This window comes from Lutra lutra, chromosome 1 (genome assembly GCF_902655055.1).
Source record: "Lutra lutra chromosome 1, mLutLut1.2, whole genome shotgun sequence".
Classification (NCBI taxonomy): domain Eukaryota; kingdom Metazoa; phylum Chordata; class Mammalia; order Carnivora; family Mustelidae; genus Lutra; species Lutra lutra.
In genome coordinates this window covers 66,671,458-66,689,443 of record NC_062278.1, presented here as the reverse complement: position 1 = coordinate 66,689,443, position 17,986 = coordinate 66,671,458, and the positions used below count along the sequence as shown (strand labels likewise).

At 44.0% G+C, this 17,986-nt stretch overlaps 1 protein-coding gene across 1 annotated transcript in view; it reads right to left on the bottom strand.

Moving 5' to 3' along the window:
- The window catches only part of ARHGAP31 (Rho GTPase activating protein 31), a 118,626-nt gene that overhangs the window by 25,165 nt on the left and 75,475 nt on the right, over positions 1-17,986 (bottom strand). Inside the window, exons 4-8 of the mRNA XM_047725690.1 lie at positions 13,847-13,929; positions 12,792-12,899; positions 11,953-12,095; positions 5,872-6,070; positions 3,708-3,832 (exon numbers count right to left, since the gene is read on the bottom strand). Of these exons, the coding sequence (XP_047581646.1) occupies positions 3,708-3,832; positions 5,872-6,070; positions 11,953-12,095; positions 12,792-12,899; positions 13,847-13,929 (658 nt within the window). The remainder of the gene's footprint in view (positions 1-3,707; positions 3,833-5,871; positions 6,071-11,952; positions 12,096-12,791; positions 12,900-13,846; positions 13,930-17,986) is intronic.

Below are 17,986 nucleotides of genomic sequence, written 5' to 3'. Positions count from 1 at the left end.
AGCTTGGGTCGTGATCCCAGAGTCCTGGGATAGAGTCCCGCATCGGGCTCCTTGATCGGTGGGGAGCCTGCTTCTCTCTCTGCCTCTGCCTGCTGCTCTGCCTGCTTGTGTTCCCTCTCTCTCTCTCTAACAAATAAATAAATAAATGAAATCTTTAAAAAAAAAAAAAAAAGAAGCCAGACTGGGGATGAAGCTGACCCAGGAGCTGAGGAAAACAGGGAAATGGAGACAGAGCCACTGTGTTAAACCCTGAAGCCCTCCCTGTATCTCCCTGCTGAGCAGAAAGCCTGATTCGGGGCTCGATCCCAGGACCCTGAGATCATGACCTGAGCTGAAGGCAGACGCTTAACTGACTAAGCCACCCAGGCACTCCAAATGTGAAGATTTCTAACATCTGTCTTTGGCATACAGTTACCACTGGCTTCATGGAAAGTCCTTCAAAATATTTTCACTCATTTTTCCTATAAGCATTCATTTCTCTCCAAAATCTTTATTACTAAAAACTTCAGGGCCACCTGGGTGGTACAGTCGGATAAGAGTTGGACTCTTGTGGGGTGCCTGGATGGCTCAGTGGTTAAAGCCTCTGCCTTCAGCTCAGGATATGATCTCAGGGTCCTAGGATCGAGCCCCGCATCGGGCTCTCTGCTCAGCAGGGAGCCTGCTTGTCCCCTCTCTATCTCTGCCTACTTGTCATCTCTGTCAAAAAAAAAAAAAGAGTTGAACTTTTGGTTTCCACTCAGGTCATGATCTCCAGGTCATGGGATGGTACCCTGTGTTTGCTTGAGATCCTCTCCCTCTCCCCCTCCCCCACTCATGTGTTCACTCCCTCCCTCTCTCTCAAAATAAAATCTTCAAAAAACAAAAACATTCAGAATTTGAAGATCTCTAAACTTACTACTCAAGTTGATATTTGCCATATACTTGCTTTCTCTGTTTCTCTGTCTACTTACTCGCTTACATTTTGCTGAATCATATGAAAGTGAGTTTCAATATTTTGACACAATACTTCAACCTTGGGGGCACCTGGGTGGCTCAGTTGGCACCTGGTGGCTCTGACTTTGGCTTGGGTCATGATCCCAGGATTCTGGGATCGAACCCTACATCAGGCTCCTCGCTCATCAGGAAGCCTGCTTCTTCCTCTGCCCCTCACCCTGCTTGTGCTCTCTCTCTCTCAAATAAATAAATAAAATATTAAAAAATTATAACAAATAATTAAATAATTCAAACTTATCATATGCCTCCTAAGAACCATTAGAACCCTATGAAAATTTATAATTCTGTAACAATTATCTGTCCCCCAAATTATCATTTGTAGCCCTTTCTCAAAGGACTCAAATCAAGGTTTGCTCATTGCATTTGTACATTTAACTTTTACAACTTGTTTTCATAACTATTGGCCCCCATTTAAAAAAAAAAATCAGACTTTCAGTCTATCACACTAAAGGTCATTATGACAGATTTCTTTGGACTTCCCTTTATGACAGTATTCAGCTGGATTGGTTATATTCCTTATTGTACTGTGATTCCCTCAGTTCCTTCCTGCACTCATTCCCATTCATTATTTAGATATCATTCCCACAAGGCAACAGTTGTATTTAAAAATTATAATCCCGGCATGAGTCATGGGGGAGAAGAGACAGATCTTCCTTATAGTAGAGTTTAATTAATAAATGTAGAAGGCATGATGGAAACAGAAAATGGCCATTTGGCAAACACCATAGTACTAACTGTTACAATAACAGTAATAACTTTTGGGGTGCTTGGGTGGCTCAGTCAGTTAAGTGTCTGCCTTCGGCTCAGGTCATGATCCCAGGGTCCTGGGATTGAGCTCCGAGTCAGGCTCCCTGCTCAGCAGAGAGCCTGCCTCTCCCTCTCCCTCTGCTGCTCCCCTTGCTTGTATTCTCTCTCTCTCTGTGTGTCAAATAAATAAATAAAATCTTTAAAAAAATAACAGCAATAACTTTTGCAGACAAGAACCAATGATGGATGCTTAAATTCAGGGATGAGAAACAGGATATTTTCACAGTCTCAAAATATCTCCCACAATATACTTGTTAATTAGAAAGGAAAAAATAGTAACTTTACATGGACAAGCACTTTAAGCAAGTAATCAAAGTTAACATCACAAGCAATAAGATATTACCATCGTGTGCCTCCTGATACGACACCCTGAGACAGGCACATTCATCACCACAACTGAATCATGAAAAAAAGTCAGACAAACCGAAGCTGAAATACTATCTACAAAATAAATGGCTGCACTCTTCCCAAGTGTCATGGTCAGTAACACTGAGGAAATGTCCTAGACTAGAGGAGATGAAGGAGGCATGACAATTGAATGCAGTGTACATTCCTGGACCAGAAAAAGGATAATAGTTGGACAATTGGTCAATTATGAATAAGGTCTGTAAATTATTTAATAGTATACTGATGTTAATTTTTTGGCTTGGATCGTTGTATTATGGTGAACATCAAAAGCAGCTGTGTGAAGGCTACAAGGGTTCTCTGTGTACTATTTCTGCAACTTTTTTTTTGTAAATCGAAAATTATTTTTTTTAAAAAAAGACTCCCTAAGTTAATCTTTAAGTTTATGTTTCAGGTCTAGTGAGTTTCACATGATCAAACCAAAGCCCACCCAAGAAGCAGAATAGGGGGGAAAAATAAATATATATATATATAAAAAGAGTATTAAATCTATTTTCCATTTTATAAAAATTTATTTATCACATATATACATATGATATATATCATATATATTTATGATATACATATGTATATCATAAATAAATACTTGTAAAAGAGAAAATCTATTGGTCTCTGTCCCCGTTTAAGGAGCACAGGGCTGCTAAAACCCTTGTAACTTCCTGGGTAATTGGAGTGTCCTTTGTTCTAATGAGTCCATTAGTGGGTGGGCTCCTGGATGGAGGCTGGTCACCAGAAAGACCAAGCCATGATTGCAAACTTGGAATTTTCAGCCTCACCCCCTATTCTCTTGAGAAGGGAGAAGGGCTGAAAATGGAGTTTATGATTGATTATGCCTATGTGACAAGCTTCCATAAAATCCCAATGGTATGGGGTTCAGAGAGTCTCCAGATAAGTATATATCCCCACCAGGAGGGTGACGCACCCCAACTCTGTGGAGAAGACAGAAGTTCCTGGGCTCAGGCCTTTCGCAGACCTCACCTCATATATCTCTTCCACTGGCTGTACATCTGTGTCCTTCAGCATATCCTTCAATAAACTGGTCAACATAATAAAGGGTTTTCCTAGGTTCTGTGAACTGTTCTAGCAAAGAACCCAATGAGGGGGTCTTTAGAACTTCCCATCTACAGCTGGTTGGTCAGGAGCACAGGTAACAACTAGGCTTGTGACTGGCCCCTGAAATGTGTGAATGTGTAGGTGGGGGCTGTCTTGTGGGAAGGAGCCCTTAACCCGTGGGAACTGCTGCGGTCTCTGGATCGACCGTGTCAGAATTGAGCTAAGTTGTAGACCACCCAGTGGTGTAGCAAAGAATTGCTTGCTGTGAGGAAAAACCTCCACACATTTGGTGACCAGGAGTGTCAGAAGTGAGGTAGTCTGTGTAGGTAGTAAGGAGACACATGGGAAAGAAACAGTAGGGAAGAACTGGGTTTTTCCCTATGCGGGAGGTCGACTGAACAGTTTTTCAAATAAAATATATATCTCATAAAACTGCTAGTGATTCTTACCTGAGAGCCTCTGTCCTCTCACAAATACACTCCCATTTCTACTCAGCTTTGATTTGGAGTCTGATCCAGAACGTCCCAGGTTAAATATTGATTTCCACTTCTTTGATTTACTGGAGAGCTTTCTTCTAAAAGAGCCAAGCCATAATAAAGGGTTAGTTCGGTGACTGGTCATTTCAGTGGGACCTCTAAATTGAGAAGGAATACCCCAGTCATGTTCTTGGTTATGAATGGCTCTGGCATTTCAGGAAATTCCTCTCTAAAATTCAGTTTGAGCCCGAGTCTGACCCTGTTTGGGGTTGCCTTGGACGACCAAGCTGGGCTTTCATATTCCTCAGGGGAAGGGGCAAAGTTGTGCTTTTAAAGGCAGGCATGAGGGCAGATAGAGGCAGGATGGGCAGGAGATTCGGAGGTCACAAGCAAGCACACGGTTCTGGGAATTTTGGTAGGAATTCTCGTAAGCACCACAGTCCTGGGCTTCAAAAGACACCTATTTTTTGCAGGAGTTTAAGATCAAAGAACTCAGTGCTGTTATGCCCCCTGCACTTTGGACATCCTGCTTGGTCATCCATAGGGAGGGACGGGCTGGCGAAGACTTCCATGGACTGAAAAAGGGGCGGATAAGAAAGTGACGTGGGAAAGAGTCTGGCCTGGGAGAGTCAGGCTGCTGGGTGTGGTGGGACATCACTGCAGAGAAAAGCAGGGGATAATTAGGGCTTCACTCTTGTTTCCCTGATGCCTCTTGCCAGGCTGCCTCAGCAGAAGGCAAGAAAAGGAGAGTGCTAGACTGGGTCAGGGGAGCCTGGAGCTACCAGAGGTCACCCTAGAGGCCCTGCCTTACTCTGGCTCACCCAGCTATCAGACTTCATATGAAGTTCCAGAATGAAACCCTCAGTCTGTGGGTTCCTCCACAGGATTTTCATAGAACATCCAGATCTCAAGCCCAGCATGTTTTCATAATCAATCAGAGATAGACCTGCAATGCTTGGTGGTTTCTTTTGAATCTGGCCCAGTTTTTTTCCAAGCACTTGGCCTGGGATGTTATTTTATAGGCTTGCGTACGTTGGGGTACACCACACGTGTGGTGAAGGCACAGAGAAAACACATTTGATGGTCTCCCTGGGGTACTCTTCTTCCTGATCCCTGGGTAGAAGTCTTATTCTCCAGGGATTTAGGGAATGAAGCAATGGGGCTCAGTCTAGAGAGAGCATGATCCATGTACTTCAGGAAATGGAGGGGTTTCTCGCCAGGTGAGGTCTAGGTGTGCCATTCCTATAATGCGCTGTGACAGACACCCCTCCTGCTGGGTAAAGTGGCATCACTCCTCTCTCCCCAAAGGGAAACAGCCCCACCATCCTGGAGATCATGCTGACAAGAAGACTGAGGTGCCTCTTTTCATACCTTGATGACTAAACATTGAGGATGACAGTCTCCCATGAAAAGGTTGCCTTTTAGCCCCTCTACCTACTGTCTGCCTAGAGTTTGGGACTCGTGCTTCAATCACTGCCAGCTTTTTAAAGCGCGGTGTGAAGCTGAAAAGGGAAAGGGGCAGTTGGAGATCAGGGTTCCAACAGAGGAAGCAATGAAGAAAGAAAATATCCTATGAATAAAATTGATGTTTGGTTTGGTTTTGGAGGAGAAGGAGGGCTCTGACAGGTATGGACGGAGGAACAGAAGCCAGACAAATATGTCCCCAAGCGCCACCTGCCCAGAGCTCTCAGTCTAGAGTGGCACTCCTTGTCAGGTTATGCTCCATTCATCTCTATGGCTTTTATACTGTCACCTGGAGGTGGAGGATAGGGGGAGGGGACCAAGTTGTTGATAGCAAACTTCCTTCCAAAAATGTCAAGACTGTTTTGTGTAAATGAAGGAGTAAGGGATTTTAGTCATAACTCTTGACCCCTTTGGCCCCACCCCCATCATGATACTTAGGGATCTCCGGTAGGAGAGCTGGTCTTGATAACTTGGGGGCAGGGAGGGAAGACATTAATCACCAGTGGGAGAGAGCTGTGGAGGCAGCTCCCTTCTCTTCGGAGATGTTCTCTCATACCCCGACCCAGCCCGTACCCCCAACCCATGCTGCCATTGTGACCTTGAGACTATATAACTACTTCCTCTTTCCCCCTCCACCCAAATGTTCCCCAGAATTTAAGAGAACGCTGCTTACTTGTTGTCTGGTAACTCAAGAACAGTGTGGAAGAGGGTGCCCATGGGAGGGACAATTTCAGGCAAGCTATTCTCCCTCCTTTCCTTCCGAGCAGGATGGTTAGTAGCCAGGCTCCTGGCCTGAGCTTCCTCCAGGCTCACCAGCTTCATGGGCAAGGAGAGGACTGGCAAGGTCAGGCTCTTTGTGATGGGCGGGTTTTCTGTACAAAAGAGAAAAGAGCTCAGTCGTGGAAGGAGGCCTGTGCATCAGGTGTAGCCAGATTCCGCACCCACAGTGCCTCCATTCCTGATCCCGACAGGAGGCTTCTGGGGGCTTTGGGGGTTGGGGGCAGAGGTTGCACATAGGAAACCGACAACCTCATGGCCAGCCAGCCAGCAGACATGTAGGGCTTCAGGAGGAAACCTGCACTTGTACCTTTCAGAGAGGGATCCTGCTTGCTTGCTCCCTTCCTTCCTTCATAGGACAAACATTTATTGAACATTTACTGCCTAGTACTTTCTTGTTTTGTTTTGTTTTTTACTTAAAAAATTAAAAAAAAAAATTTTTAATTGACATATAATGTATTATTTGCCCCAGGGGTACAGGTCTGTTAATTGTCAGGCTTACACACTTCACAGCACTCACCGTAGTACATACCCTCCCCAATGCCCATAACCCAACCACCCTCTCCATTCCTCCCACCCCGCCCCCCCACCACAACCCTCAGCTGCCTAGGACTTTGGCCAGGTGGGAATGTACCTCGGGCCATAGACATGACCTCACCAGCCTAAAACAATGCAGGGGACCTTTCCTGCTCTCCGTAGCTGCGCAACCCACACTCCAAGGTGATTTAATGTGGGAGCCTATACTTTCCCTAGATCAGGAAGGTTTATATTCCTGCAGTGAAAAGACATTTTATAGCCCCTACTATTCCCTAAAAGATAGCTTGCTTTTTACTCACTACTCAGCGGTTTTAAATGTATGCAAACTAATCTTTTCTATCTATGGTTTGGGGGGGGGTTGTTTATTTTTTGTTTTTGTTTTTATTTTTTTGTTTAAAGAAATAGAAGTGATGATGATAGATCAATGGTATCCAGGGTCATCTCTTTTCTCCAAGTCATTTGTTCTCAACTTGGGGCAATTTTGCAGCCCCCACCTCTTTCCCAGGGACATTTAGCAATGTCTGGAGACATTTTTGGTTGTCATAAGCATGTGTGGGAGTACTACTGGCATCTAGTGGGTAGAGGCCAAGGACGCTGCTAACCATCCTACAATGCACAGTACGGCCCCACAACAAGAACTACCAGGTACTAGCACATGGGCAGGCACTAATGGCAGGCCCTCCTCTGTGGGCCTCTCATAGTGGACCCATGCCAGAGGAGCGGGCAGCCCTGAACCAACCTCCTCACTGGTGGGCTATGAGCACGAAACAGGGATGTCCAGTATGGAAAAATAAAAAAGGAAAAAAAAAAAACCCAACCACAAACACAAACAAACAAAAAACCAAAAAAGTACTACCCAGCACAAAATATCATTACTGCCAAGACTGAGAAACCTTGATCTAAGTAAAAGAAAGGGAGGTCCAAATTGGCCTCTGTGTAGTCTTTGGCAACCTTGCCAGTTTTCTGCAACTTTAGAAGGTGTCAAGAGACTCAAAGATAACTTGGACCAACTGAGAATCAATCTTTTTCGGTATAGGACCCACCTAATGTTCAGAAAGCACCTTGGCAGGACTATTCCTCTTTGCAGAGCATGACCTTTTCTGGGAGGAGAGAAGTAAAACCACTGAACAAGGGCCTCGTGGAAACAGAGACGGTGTGCAATACCGGGGTTCTTCCAGGCAGGAGAGCATGGCAGTCATTCCATGGGACTGCAATTAAGTAAATCCGTGATCCTAAAAACTTCTTTTCAGTAAAGTTTCCAACATTAGCACAGTTTTCCAACTTAACCCCAAGGAGGTTAAAATATTTAAATTCTATATTCTCTTAATATTTGCATTCTAGATTATTTATGATTTGTTAATTATTTATTTACTTAAAAAATTCAGTCACGGGGCACCTGGGTGGCTCAGTGGGTTGGGGCCTCTGCCTTTGGCTCAGGTCATGGTCCCAGGGTCCTGGGATGGAGCCCCGCACCAGGCTCTTTGCTTGGTGGGGAGCCTGCTTCCTCCTCTCTCTCTCTGCCTGCTTCTCTGCCTACTTGTGATCTCTGTCAAATAAATAAATAAAATGTTTAAAAAAAGAAAAATTCAGTCACTCTGGGAGCAACCGGATTAATGGGAAGAACCTACACTGCAGGTCGGGAGACCTCAGCTGGTTTAACACCTACCCCTAGTTTCAGGCCGCAGTGTCCTAAGGCCTGCTCACTGTCTCTGCTCTGATGTTTAACAAGCATCTCTAACTTACCATTTCATCACAGAGCTTGTGATGGCTGCTCTTCACCTCTAAACTGCTACCCCTCCCATCTTTGCCATGTCAGTCAATGGCACCATGGACCACCCAGCCAAAACCTGGAGGAGTTCTTTCTCATTCATTCCTTTTTTTTTTTTTTTTTTGATGCACCACCTCCTCCCACATCCAGACTATAAGCAAGTCCTATGACTCTTACCTCCAAAATGCATCCCAAATCCAGCTACCTTCCTTCTGTCTACTGCTAACATGCTAGCCCAGGCCACCATGATTGCCCACCTGATTTTGGCCATTGCTCCTTCACTAGTCTTCCTACTTCCAGACTTGCTGCCTTTCCATCTCTCCTTCATACCATTGTCAGAATGCTCAGACCCTGTACTCCCTGCTCAAAATCCTCAGATAATCTCCCATGGCACTGAGAACAAACCAAATTCTTAGCTTGACCTACAAGGACCTTCCATCAGGTTTCCCTCTCCTCTTTGCCCACTGATCCAGTGGGCTACAAAAATATACAGTAAAAATTTTTGATTGTATACTCTCATTATAAATTCTATATATATGTCACCATATTAGTGTTATTTATAACAGAAAACATAAAAAATCATAGAAATTACAAAATATACAATAGAAAGAAATGAGAAAGAAATGCTAATAGTTTCTTCCAACATCTATGGTTTGGTACCTCGGTCTTTGGTGCCCCCTAGGGTGGGGCACCCCACTTTGGAGACCCCACTGTCTCTAGCCACCTGGCCTACTTTCTGTACGGATCCCCTGTCCTCTTCAGAGATTTTATAATCTCTGTTCTCTGTGTTTGGAACATTCATCCCTCAGATCCTCTTATCATAAGGTCTCAGATCAAAGATCACATCTTCAGAGATCATGGCCACTCTGTACCAAAGTAACACCACCAAATCATTGACCATTGCACTAACCTGCTGTGTTTTCTGCATGCTATTTCTTGTCTTCGAAGTGATAATGTATTTATTTGCCTTCCTTCCCAACTAGACCATAGTTTTCTGCAGGGCAGGATCATTGCCATTTTGTATGTACACTCATGGTCCCCAGTGTGTGGACTAGTGCCTGGCACTTAGAAGTTGCTCGATGCATATTTATGTTTTAATAAATCTTGGGTACATCACAATCTGTCTTGCCTCCTTGCTCTTATTCATTAAACAAAAGTATTGGATTCTGTGACTACTAAAATCTTTCCAATTTGAAACAGAACCCTAATCCCAAATTTAAAATTCCAGAGGGTATGGCTTCTTCCATTTTGTGTAAACATTAACTGTGCTATCTTACCAAAGTCAATACGAGTTCATGACAACATTTAAATGAAATGCATTGAATAATAAGCATTAGAGGCCATCAAGAGTTAAAGGCTCACGAGGCAACTGGATTTCCGTATACAGTACAAGAGATGATCAAGGCAATGGTCACAAAGAGAGCAGGCATTTTCAGGTTAGAATCAGGAACGGCTTTAACACTAACTGTCACAGATAGGATTTGCTTTCGGGAAGAACAGTTCCCAAAAGTCATTAGTTCTTCACAATGGTTTACTGGTCTATTTTTCTATTTTTTTTTTCTCTTCATAAAGGCAGCATAGAGCTGAGGAAAGAGCCATGGGCTGAAAAATTAGGTTCCATGTTCAGTCTCAAAGTTACTAGTTGTACGACTTGGGGCAGTTACTAAGCTTTTCTGGTCCTCTGGTTCTTCCCATATAAAATAAGGTCCGTGACAACTTCTTGTGATAAGCCAATGAGATGATGTGGGGAGCACCTGCCATCGTTCCTGGCATGGAATAAGTCCCCAGTAACTTACTGGTTGATTCAAAAGGATGATTGAATGAACGCACCCTCTCACCTACCTTCAAAAAGGATTTCTATAGCTTACAATAAAAAAAACTCTCTCTCTAGTGGGAAAGTTAAAATAAAAATAAACGAAACATTAGCCACTCTCAGTATGTAACCAAGAGAATCGAAAACATGTGTTCACACAAAAACTTGTATTCACAGCAGCATTATTCATAATAACCAAAAAGTAGAAACAACCCAAATGGCCATCAACTGACGAATGCGTAAACAAAATGTAGTACAGGCATACAACAGAAGATATATTATTCATCCTAAAAACAAAATGTAGTACAGGCATACAACAGAAGATATATTATTCATCCGTAAAAAGGGAGGAAACACTGACATATGTAACAATGTGGGTCAACCTCAGAGAACATGTGCTAAGTGAAAGAAGTCAGTCACAAAAGGCCACATGTTGTATGATTCCATTTACATAAAATGTCCAGAGGAGGCAAATCCCTAGAAATAGAAAGTAGCTTTGTGGTTGCCAGGGTCTCGGGGGAAGGGAAAAACGTGCAGAGACTGCTTGGTGTGTATGGAGTTTCTTTCTGGAGTGATGCAATGTTCTGAAATTAGATTGGTGGTGATGGTTGCACAATTCTGTGAATACTAAAAGCCACCGAACTGTATATTTTTAAATGATTAAAATGGTGAATTTTATGCTATGTGAATTTTATTTCAATAAAAAATGTTTTCAAAGTAAGGTTATAAACCACATAGAGGACAGGGTCAGGGTGGGAGCACATATACCAGGAATCAAAATTGGATGTTAGCTGCAATTGATTATTCTGATGGTTATGTTCATTTTTCCCAACTACATTAGCTAAACGAGAAAAGAATGCTTTAATCAGCTAACCCAAATATTTGGCAGATAGGGTTCTCATAGACCACTGGTTCCCCAAGTGTGGGCCCTGGCCAGCAGCACCAACCCCACCTGAAAACACATCAGAAATACAAATTCTCAGAAGCATCCCAGACACACCGAATCACAAGTTCTGAGGATAAGGTCCGGTAATCTGTGTTTGAACAGCCCCCCAGGGGATTGTGACATATGCTAATGCTGGAAAACTCACACAAGTTGTAGTTACGAGGCTTCCTGACCAGCTGGATAGTTGATTTAGACAAATCAAGCTTACAGGAGTTCCAGCAACAGAAACCAGTTCACTCCTAGCGTGTTCATTAGATCATTACAAGAGCTACTGGGAACCACAGTCTTGCATCTTCTCACATCCAGCCTCCATTAGCTGTATCTTTCTCACCAACATGGCCACAAAGGGTTTCAGTGCTGACCAGTCTCTGCATATGCACACCTACAGATACACACTCATTTTTGTATGCCTAGTGCCTGGTGCGTGGTAGAACAAAGTAAGCACTCAAGAAATGCTTGTGAAGAGAACCATTCTGCATATACATGTGCATACAGCCATACTGCCTCTTAACCCACTCATAACACCCAAGATGAAGACATAAGGGTCTTCTGAAATCCCATCAGGAAAGTAAAGGTGAGGGAAGAATGTTACCTGCTGATAACAACCCAGAGAGTTTAATAACTCACTAAAACCAATAGATTATTCCAGCACAGAACTCTCCGTTCAAGGGCTAGGTCATGCATGCAACTGCTCAGAAACACCACAGCCACCCATGAACACATCTTGGTGCACTAAGACCAATGTACACACGTGCATGATCCCCAGACGCTGACACATGGAGTAGTCAGCCCACACGCACACAGCCAAAGCTCAGGGCTAGAAGCAAGGCCGCCCTAACTTCTTCTTGGGTCCCATGACTAAGGCAAGGAAGAAGGATTGCCTGGTGCGGAGTATGCCAGAAGAATCCATTACCATTGTGCTCCAAAGACGAAGGTGTGCCGTTGTTAAAGATTTGATCCACGTGATTCAGGATGAACTCAATCACCACCTGCTGGACCCGAACTGCAAGGAAAGCCGCGTCTCCATTGCACCCAGTGGCTTCGATTTCTTTTGACCTAAATCGTGGATGAAACACATTCAGTGAGTGAGTCTGCCCCCCAATGGAAAGCAGTCAGGGGGAGCCAGTGGGCCTTTTGTACAAGCTCCATTTCCTAAATGTATACAGTTTGTTAATCTCTAGAATGTTTTAACTATTTAAGACCTATGAAAAGGACTCCCCAAAGGCTGTGATGCCAAACACACTGAACAAATTTGAAAACAGTTACCAGGGACCATACATTGCTAGACTACAAACACTGTATTTGTGAATATACAGGAATTGCTTTTTTTTCTTCATGGGATCTCCTTCCATTCCCTCCCCCCACCACCCAATTGTTCCGTGGGTCAGGTCATCATTTATGAAGTCCTCTGACACGGTGACTCCGCCAAAACCAACAAAAGCCAATGAGCCCTCAAGACAAGAAAGAAAGGCCTTTTCAAGAAATTATAACACACACACACACACACACACAAAAGAAATTATAACACACAAACCCGTAACTTTAGCCACAAGCTGGTTGTAGCCAGAAAATGCCTTTGGAACCCAGAGTTTCCAGGATGGCAGACAAAGAGCTCAGGTTATTATAATCCTCTTAACTTACAGGTGTTACAAATGACCACTTGCTACAGCTTTGTCTTCAAGGGGCTTCATTTCAGTCGGTGGCTGCTTTGAGCTCACAGGGGTGGTGAGAAGGTTAGGGTATAGCGGTTACCTGAGCAGGTTTGGTGCCCACACTAGGGCGAGGTTCCTGGCGTGCATGTTGGTCTTGCTGCTGAAGGAGGCAATGTGGGCCAGGTGTCGAATCAGGTATTCCAAGGTCCTGTAACGGTTCATTTTTTTTTTTTTTTTTAAAGCAAAGTAAGAAACTTTAGTGCCTATGTAAAGCCCAACATCTGGAGATAATTTCTAAGTTTGGATTTAAAAGATTCTAAATATTTCTATCTCGTGAATTTTGGAGGAATATCAGGAAGGTATCAAGATTGATGGAAATAATCTTCTTGGCCCTAGGCATGCTGGCTCAGGGTGGAGAAGGGGAATGGTTTTGTCAGAAGTCAGCCAAGGCCCCAGGAGAGCCAGAGACAGCTCCCTGGGCCTCATTTTATCCAGGCCACCAGTGCCACCGCACAATCTTATAACTGCCTCTTAACTCTTCTCTTTCTGGAATTCTCCCAGCTATAGGTAACTTGGTTCTTGTTAGTTAGAGAGCTCATCTCATGGACGAATGACATCTGTTAGTAGGAATTTCTTCCTTATACCACATCAAAATCTACCCCCTTATAAAAGATGCTTAGAGAACCCTGGGAAAGGTGGTAAGATGAGAGGCTAAACTGTGAGAACAAAATGGAAGGATGGGATGATGTGGGGGATGGTACTGAGGAGCAAACAGATTGTCAGCCAGAAGCTCAAGAGCTACAGCCAAACCCTATTTAAAGACCCTCCTGGATCCCACAGATGTGTTTATGCTATGAATCTGGGTAAGAACCTAGAATATCACAGCCAGTGAGGATGGCTCGTGTGATCATAATGACTTCTTGTGAGACTCTAAGGGGGGCCCCACAAATAAAAAAGACATGGGCTGCCCCTTCCTGCCAATGTCCCTGGGCAGGCACCAATGCACTCTGATAAAAGTTGACCTGTTCACCCACCTCAAAATGCCACAGGAAAGTCACTGTCTACTAAACTTGCTCGCTCTTACGACACCAGCCCGCATCTCTGGTATTATACCACCTTGAGAGGCTGCAGACATCTTTTACCAAAAATTCTTACCTATAATGGGATGGGGGAAGCTCCTGGATAACATTTTGGATTCGGGCCAGTTGGCCTTCTTCGGGGCAATGCGACACGGCCTCCTGTGGAGAAGAACGTGAAGCAGCCCAGTGAGTGCTTGAGAGGATGGACGCCCCCTTTGTCTCCTGGCTTTATTTAGGTTTCTGGTACTCCAGCCTCCCAACCAGGCCTAGAGATCATCCTTCCAAGAGGCATGCTTTTCTACTAAAACCAATGACTAAAATCCAAGGGTTTGTGATACGAAGTGTCTAACAGTGAGTGCACACGGGGGCGTGTGGATTGCTTGGGTCTCTGTGTAGCCTCAAAAGGTTGTTAGGTATCTGATAAAGGTGTAGAATCTTGGGTGTGTGGTGTGGCAGAGAGAGTGACAGAGGTTCACACTGGGAGAGAGGAAGAGACAGAGACAGGGAGAGACGGACGGGGATAACAGGGTGTCTCTATGTTGACTCAGCCAGCGGTCTTCTTGGGTGCAAACAGCCACTTCCTGTCTGGCCTGACACAATTCCGTGACCTCACTACTCAGTGCCTCATCCACTGTCATAGATGCTGATGTGAGGAAGGAGGGAAGACGAGCCTCCTCAGCAGGGTAAGAACTTTGTGCCCTAGACCTGATGGTCTCACCTGGAGGTGAGGTATTCCTGTGTGGGTATTTGTTCTCCTGAGACAGAGAAACCAAAGGGATCCCACGAAAAAAAGCTGTTGTTTTTTGTTTGTTTGTTTGTTTTAACTCTTTGTTCCTTTTCCTGCTTCTGTTCTTGCTAGGACCAACACCCCTCACCTTACACAGACGTTACAGAACAGAAAACATTATGTCCACCTTGCAAAGCAAGAGAAGTTAATGATCTCCAGCACAATGGATGAATCTAAGGAATGATGGGGGGGTTGTCATGACGAGTTTCCATGACCACTGACTCATTAAGACCCCCAGCTCCAAGGCATAAGTGACTTACAGAGTCTTTAATTCCCGGATTACTGAGAGGATACGTGCACCACACCTCAACAAAAACCTCAGGCCCCAAGCAAAGATAAGAGTCAGTCTTCTCTCCTTTCTGAGTCTTCCAGAAAATTCTCTGTCCATATCTATTCTCTCCATGTCTTCAACAAACTCTACTCTCACTTCTTCTTGGCTTGCATTTGATTTCCATCCTGTGACAAGCCAAGGACCTTCTTGACTGGTCCTGTGGGACTCCCCCACTCTGGGCCCGAGGACCCAGCCAGCCTGCATCACTCCCACCTGCTCAGGGTCTTCAGGGAGAGCCAAGGGCATTCGTAAAGGCAGTGTGAGCACAGACTTGCCCAGAATGTCCGCAGAGTGTAGATGTTCCTGGGCAGATGCCTGGTGTCCTGTCCTGAGAAGTTGTCCTGCCTGTGTCCAGGCTCAAGGGGGCCCCTTCCAGTGCAGTGGCCGAGGGCTCACAAACTGCCAGTGTGGGAGTAGTACCTAGGTCCAAGGTCAATGGTAATCACATCTTTCTTTGTTTACTGAGGTATACTTTACAGACAGTAAAAATATACCAATCTTAAGCCGTAGCCCCATGAATTCTTTCATAAGCACATACTATTGTAACCCCACCTAGATCAAGACACATTTTAAAGAGAGCTCCTGAGCTCATGTCAATCCTTAACGGCCCTGAATTCACAAGCAGATGTGACTTACACAGTCTTGAATTTCCTCCCAGTGCCAGAAACTTGCTTTACATTTTGTACATAAGGCAAAGTCAAATTGGGAAATACATTCTGTACTTTGAGAAATACTGCCCTCTCCATTTCAACCAGAAAGAAAATCCTAAGTGTGGTATGGTTTTCTCATATCGTTTACCTCTGCTCAGGCTTCAGCTGTCATCTTTGGCTTATGTGCAAAGGCTGAAGCTCATACTCTTGGTAGTGAGAATTCTTAGGCACAGAAAAGAAGAAGGAACTTGACTTGGGCACTCTCTGTTATGCCCAGCCCTATTCTAGGCCACACATGCAGTGTCTATTCTGCTCTAGCTTAGAGAAGACGTCCTGAGTGCCGCCCGAGCCTAGACTTCCCAATTGCCTGACTTGTCTCCATTGTTTCCCACAGCGCACGCCACCATTACCAAGAGACGGTAGCCCGTACTTAGTGATTAGGTCTATTGCTTATTGTCAGTCTCCTACACTAGACGTAAGCTCTGCAGGTGCAGGGGTGTGATGAGTCCTAGCACTCAGAGTGCCTGGCACCCACAGAGCACTCCCTTCATATTTGTCAGCTTTGTTATACTCCATCTAAGTGGGACATCGTGCCAGGGCTCTGTCCACCCCCCCTTTTTTTAAACCTTTCTTCTCTCCCCTCCCCTTTTAATTTAATTGAAATAAAACATACACAGACACCAACTGATTTTTTTAAAATGCTATCAAAATTCTCCACATGGAAAAATTTGAGTTTTTGTTTCCTAAGCATTGGTGGGAGAAATGAGGCACTGGGAGGGTCACAGTGTCCCAGTCTTCAGGTCGGGGTGCAAGCCTGAGACTAGAACCAGCATAAGCGTGAGCTCTGTTGCAACCCTCCATTTTGGAGCTATGAGGGAGATAGAGGGTATGAACAAGAATGGGGCCTGGTTTCAACAGTACATTAAAAGGATTATTCACCACGACCAAGTGGGATTTATTCCAGGGCTGCAAGGTTGGTTCAACATCCGCAAATCAATCAATGTGATACAACACATTAATAAAAGAAAGAACAAGAACCATATGATACTCTCCATAGATGCTGAAAAAGCATTTGACAAAGTACAGCATCCCTTCCTGATCAAAACTCTTCAAAGTGTAGGGATAGACGGCACATACCTCAATATTATCAAAGCCATCTATGAAAAACCCACCACAAATATCATTCTCAATGGAGAGAAACTGAAAGCTTTTCCGCTAAGGTCAGGAACACGGCAGGGATGTCCATTATCACCACTGCTATTCAACATAGTACTAGAAGTCCTAGCCTCAGCAATCAGACAACAAAAGGAAATTAAAGGCATCCAAATCGGCAAAGAAGAAGTCAAACTATCACTCTTCGCAGATGATATGATACTCTATGTGGAAAACCCAAAAGACTCCACTCCAAAACTGCTAGAACTTGTACAGGAATTCAGTAAAGTGTCAGGATATAAAATCAATGCACAGAAATCAGTTGCATTTCTCTACACCAACAACAAGACAGAAGAAAGAGAAATTAAGGAGTCCATCCCATTTACAATTGCACCCAAAACTATAAGATACCTAGGAATAAACCTAACCAAAGAGACTAAGAATCTATACTCAGAAAACTATAAAGTACTCATGAAAGAAATTGAGGAAGACACAAAGAAATGGAAAAATGTTCCATGCTCCTGGATTGGAAGAATAAATATTGTGAAAATGTCTATGTTACCTAAAGCAATCTACACATTTAATGCAATTCCTATCAAAGTACCATCCATTTTTTTCAAAGAAATGGAACAAATAATCCTAAAATTTATATGGAACCAGAAAAGACCTCGAATAGCCAAAGGAATATTGAAAAAGAAAGCCAAAGTCGGTGGCATCACAGTTCCGGACTTCAAGCTCTATTACAAAGCTGTCATCATCAAGACAGCATGGTACTGGCACAAAAACAGACACATAGATCAATGGAATAGAATAGAGAGCCCAGAAATGGACCCTCAACTCTATGGTCAACTCATCTTCGACAAAGCAGGAAAGAATGTCCAATGGAAAAAAGACAGCCTCTTCAATAAATGGTGTTGGGAAAATTGGACAGCCACATGCAGAAAAATGAAATTGGACCATTTCCTTACACCACACACGAAAATAGACTCAAAATGGATGAAGGATCTCAATGTGAGAAAGGAATCCATCAAAATCCTTGAGGAGAACACAGGCAGCAACCTCTTCGACCTCAGCCGCAGCAACATCTTCCTAGGAACATCACCAAAGGCAAGGGAAGCAAGGGCAAAAATGAACTTTTGGGATTTCATCAAGATCAAAAGCTTTTGCACAGCAAAGGAAACAGTTAACAAAACCAAAAGACAACTGACAGAATGGGAGAAGATATTTGCAAATGACATATCAGATAAAGGGCTAGTGTCCAAAATCTATAAAGAACTTAGCAAACTCAACACCCAA